This window comes from Arachis hypogaea, chromosome 10 (assembly GCF_003086295.3).
Source record: "Arachis hypogaea cultivar Tifrunner chromosome 10, arahy.Tifrunner.gnm2.J5K5, whole genome shotgun sequence".
Classification (NCBI taxonomy): Eukaryota; Viridiplantae; Streptophyta; class Magnoliopsida; order Fabales; family Fabaceae; genus Arachis; species Arachis hypogaea.
This window is the reverse complement of record NC_092045.1, coordinates 95,995,275-96,000,566: the sequence shown is the minus strand read 5'-3', so window position 1 is coordinate 96,000,566 and position 5,292 is coordinate 95,995,275. Positions and strand designations below refer to the sequence as shown.

The 5,292-nt window shown below is 33.8% G+C and overlaps 1 protein-coding gene across 1 annotated transcript; it reads left to right on the top strand.

Moving 5' to 3' along the window:
* The first annotated feature begins 2,681 nt into the window (after positions 1 to 2,681).
* LOC112716019 (protein ENHANCED DISEASE RESISTANCE 2-like) lies at positions 2,682 to 3,959 on the top strand. The gene has a single exon (XM_025767860.3). It carries the CDS (start codon positions 2,953 to 2,955, stop codon positions 3,823 to 3,825), a length of 873 nt encoding a protein of 290 aa, XP_025623645.1. The 5' UTR covers positions 2,682 to 2,952; the 3' UTR covers positions 3,826 to 3,959.
* The last annotated feature ends 1,333 nt before the right edge of the window (positions 3,960 to 5,292 follow it).

Below are 5,292 nucleotides of genomic sequence, written 5' to 3'. Positions count from 1 at the left end.
AGATTTTTATGGGAAGAGAAGTAGGTTGAATTTGGGTATATTTGTCTTTATTTATGTTTAATTTGTTTGAATTTTGTTTTTAATGTTTCAATAATTTTAATTTTAATTTTATCGTTAACTTTTTTGACAGTCAATGTTCAGTACATTTTTTTTAATTCTATCTTTAATATTTATCATTTTCTTCTTCATTTTCACTTTTCTCTCTATCGTTACCATCACCACCACTTCCAAAGTCCAAACACCATCCATTACAGTTGTCACTCTTTTCACCATCATTCATTATCACTACCACTTGTAGCTAAGTAAAAAATATTATTATTTAAAAAAAATATTTAAAAAAATTATTATAAGTTAATTTATGCTATATTATTTATTTTAATTAAGTTTAGTTTAAGTAATTTAACAGTCTAATTGTTGCTGAAATTTTCAATTGACAATAAACATATAGCACCGTAACAGTTACCAAAAACGGAGTATCAAGAAGTAATTGTCAATTGGCGTAAGATGGTATATAAATAAGATTTTAGGCAAACATTATAAGGAGTTCAGTTCTTTTGAAAAATATTTAGAAACCCAAAACATTCTCAACCCTTTAATATCACAGAGTAAAAATTGAGAATTTTAAGTAATTCTTTTTAACTCAAATACTTGTAATATACTTTTTTTAGTTTTTCTTAATAAAATTTCTTTACTTTTATATGTTCTTTTTCTTTACGCTTGTTTTTCTCTTCTTCATCCTTTTCTTTGATTTTCTTTAATCATCCTGCTCTCAGTCGATGAACTCCTGAGTCTCAATTTTTTCTTCGCGATTTTCATCGGTCTTGTATTGCTTGATAATCTTCTTCAGGTTGAGATGCTCTTCTAGTCTATTTGATTTGATGAATGCCAGTGCTTAATGCTTTCAAAACACGAAGTTATCGTCAAGAAGCTTAAAGGACACAGATTTTATTGTTGCTCATGCAATGGAGTTTGCAGAAGCTTGGGATTTGCTTGGAATTGCCATGGATTAGAACCTGAGAGCTCTGATACCATGTGAAGGTACCAGAGGTCCTTCAAAAAAGAGAACAGGAAGGTGAGTTAAGAGAAAACAGAAAAAGAAGAAGAATCTAAAGAACTGTTGTGATGTATTATTGAGAAAATAAAGAGTACATTATGAATACACACTTTGTTATTACATTGATACATGCCTTATATAGTGCCACTAATTAGTCACAATTTACTAGCATACTTAGGTATTTGAATCTGATCTATATTACTAGAATAAAATTTAAGTACAAAGTAAATCTTTAAGATTACTTTCTTTTCTTCTGCTGCGTGTTATGAACACATAATAATCCTACAGAAATGACATAGAAATTTTTGGTAATAACACGAGAAATCTTTAAAGAATCACAAGTTCAAAACCTTAACCAACAAATTACATTCAAATATGTTTTAGAACCAAAAGATACATCAATTTATTATTAATGATACAGAAATGGCTAAACATCTTATATATAAATTCAATACTACCCAACTAGTTCAATGATAAGGAAAGTATATTATTTAGTCGAAAATGACACGGTTAAAAAATTTCAGGTGCTAAAATTAAGAAATTTTTTTGTCCCAGTTAAACAATTTTGGTGCTATTTTTCTAATAAAATTTGCACAATTTAAAACTCTCATTCTTCCTCCGATTTATTATTATTGTTGTTGTTGTTATTGTTGCTGTTGTTGTTGTTGTTGTTTTACATTCTCATAATTCTTGTTTCACTCTCTTAACTAGAACTTGCGTTAGGTTAAGAAATTACAGTGTTAAAATTGAAAAATTTCTGTGTCATGGTTAAAAGTTTCGATACTATTTTCTGATAAATTTTACATATCTCAAAACTTCTCCCCTATTTTTTCTTCTTCATCATTATCATCTTCTACTTTTTTTCTTGTTCATCTCTTCTTCTTATTTCATTTTTTCATAATTCTTCTTGTTTTATCATTTTAATAAGAATAAAAACAAGAAAAAAAGAAGAAAAAAATAAACAAAGAAGAATAAAAAATATAATGATGCAAAACTACCAGAAAAAAGAAGAGGAAAAAATGCAACAACAACAATAATAAAAAAATGATAATGAAGAGGAAACACACAAAAAATAAGAACATATTCATATTAAAGAGTGCGAGATGTTTGCGTTATTAAGGAGTTAGACACATTCTCACTAATGAAATTGGTTTTCGTTAAGTTTTAGCCAACTTAATTGAATTTAGTTATCAAAAAGACTTGAATATGTAATGAGATTGATAAAAAATTAGTCTGTATATAAAAATAAGTATTTGATATAGGTATAATATAAAAAATTATTATATTATTATAAATACATTTAATTATTTATATAAATATATAGGAATTAATTTTAAAAATAATTTTTAGTATGCATATAATATTTAAAAATTATATAATTTTCTTAAAAAAAAATTTCGAACATCAATCAATTAATAAAATAATCGATGAACAATTTAAAAAAAAATTAACAAGTCAGAATTTTCACCCACGTGTATTATGTAATTAAAAGGTTACCAAAAAAATTAATTAAATTATCTAAATAATTAATTAATCTTAGACCTTAGTCACAGTGGTGTGCGTGCTAGAATTTATTTATGGAATCGAATCAATCTAAAAGATAAAAGATGAGTAGATGACATCGCGTCTCAACCGTGTTACCCTCTTTAAAATGCTCATTAGCGTCATAATCTATACTACAGCAATAGTGGCACTCTCGTAGTTTTTACAACAATCAAGCCCGTTTCAGTACTTATAGAGTTATAGTCTCCCACTTCCATAATCCTAAAAACCAACACTGCGACAATAAAGAGAGAGTTCTTCTCTTTTCTGCTGCGTTGTGTTGTGCGCAGCCCAGACAGACATTACACCAAACGCTGCGTTTCAATCTTAATAGTTCCTCACTTTTTCTCGATTTCATGTGCCCTACCAACCCCTCTAGCCGGAGCTCCACCTCCGACGACAGCGCCTCCGATTCCTCCCACTGGATCTCCGACTCCATAAACGGTGGATCACTCCGCCACGTGGACCTCGACACCGGCACTAACGGCTGGTCCTCTCCTCCCGGCGACCTCTTCCACCTCCGCTCAGAAAGCTATTTCACGAGGCGCCAGAAATCCCCCGCCGGTGACTACCTCCTCTCGCCGGCGGGCATGGACTGGCTCAGATCCCCAACCAAGCTAGACGACGTCCTCTCACGCGCCGACAATCGCGTATCCAACGCGCTCCGAAGGGCTCAGTCGCAAGGCAAATCCCTAAAGAGCTTCATCTTCGCGGTGAACCTACAAATTCCAGGAAAGGAGTACCACAGCGCGGTTTTCTACTTCGCGACGGAGGATCCGGTCCAATCCGGTTCTCTTCTGAACCGGTTCATAGACGGAGACGACGGATTCAGGAACCAGCGGTTCAAGCTGGTGAACCGGATCGTGAAGGGGCCGTGGATTGTGAAGAAGGCGGTGGGGAGCCACAGCGCGTGCTTGTTGGGGAAGGCACTGACGTGTAACTACCACAGAGGACCTAACTACTTCGAGATTGACGTTGACATTGGGAGCAGCGCCATCGCGAACGCGATTCTGCACCTTGCCTTGGGATACGTGACGAGCGTGACAATCGATATGGGATTCGTTGTGGAGGCGCAGGCGGAGGAGGAATTGCCGGAGAGACTTATTGGAGCCGTCAGGGTCTGTCAGATGGAAATGTCGTCCGCCACTTTTGTCGACGCGCCACACGCGCCGCTTCCGTCTCGAGGACTGGGATTAGCCAAGGTCAATCACCATAGCAATAAATCTTAGTGGTAAAAAGCTAACTAACCACAATTTTCTTTTGTTTATCAAAAAAAAAAAACAGTTGTAGATTCATTTGCCCTATTTTTAGGGGGTTTTTTAGGGATTTGCTGAATATTGAGTAATAATATTATTCTCACGAATTTGGGCCCTGTTTATATTTTTCTTTGCCGCTCTCAATTATGCTTAATATCCGGAGTTAGTTTAAACTTTAAATTTAATTAACGGGTAAGGAAAAGCGTGAAAAAGATGGTAGGCAGTGAGAAATTATTATATGGGAATTAATCTACTTAATTATTTAGTGAACATGCAATAATTTCTGGGTTTTAATTTCTCATAGAGTATATTAGATTTAAGTGCAAGAGAATCGCATTATTTGTGGGCATCAATGCATCATCACTTTACAGCATCTGCATTATGTTATGACTTATGAAATAGTTATTAGAGTGGGCGGCGCAGTGGACTATTGTAAGGTGAATGGAATCGCACTGTGGAAAGAGTAGGTAGCATATGAACCATAAAGTGATGTGTTAGCATTAGATAATTGACTGGACTTTAGGATTCTTTGTTCCCTAAATCTTTATGATGACTATGCCATAAAAAGAGAGAAATAAATCTCAAGCATACAATTGCGAATTTGAATCGGGACAAATATTATGCATAGGTTCGGTTCTTCCAGAGTGGGATAAGATAAGCATTTATATTAGGAAAGAAACATGCCACTCTACGTTGCGTGTAGAATCTTCTATTTTAGCCATGGAGCGATCATATTGAGAATTTGAGATTATACTACCATTATTGGATACAATAGTTAGTAGTATTTTATTCCTGCTCCGTTGTCGTTCTTGTTCAGAATGTTATTAATTTTGTAATAATCTGTGAAGAACGGAGAGCTATGATGGCATGATCCTGATATTTTAGTTATAAAATCATAATGTACGGAGGAGGGTCTGCCTCATTAGTCATTATATGTTGATGATACCGCCCGCCGACAGGAAAAAACGAAGTAAAAAAACGTGTTCCTATATGTAAACAAAATAAAGTCTTTATTAACAAATTTATTTTCATAATAAATTAAATAATATATATTTGTATAATAACTAATTTTAGCATATTTGTTGGTCGAATATTTTTTCAAAACGACTAAATCGAATAAAGGATAGATTGGAGGAGATGTGCATTGATAATAAGGGCTTTGATTTAAGTCGAAGTTGTAGAAGCACAAAGACAATAGATTGAAAGATGGAAATCGAGGACAAATTATGTGAAAGTGGCTGGACAAATTATGTGAAAGTGGCTGTTATTTGAGTCTCTATTTAGTGAGAAAAGTTACTTTGTGATTGGTTAGAAGTGACATTTAACAGCATAGAATTGGTCAAACAATCCTATAAATAAACAAGGCTTGGAAGGAACTAAGGTTGTGTTTGTTTACAGAGACAGAACACAGAGACATAAAATCGTATTTGGCAGAGAAGA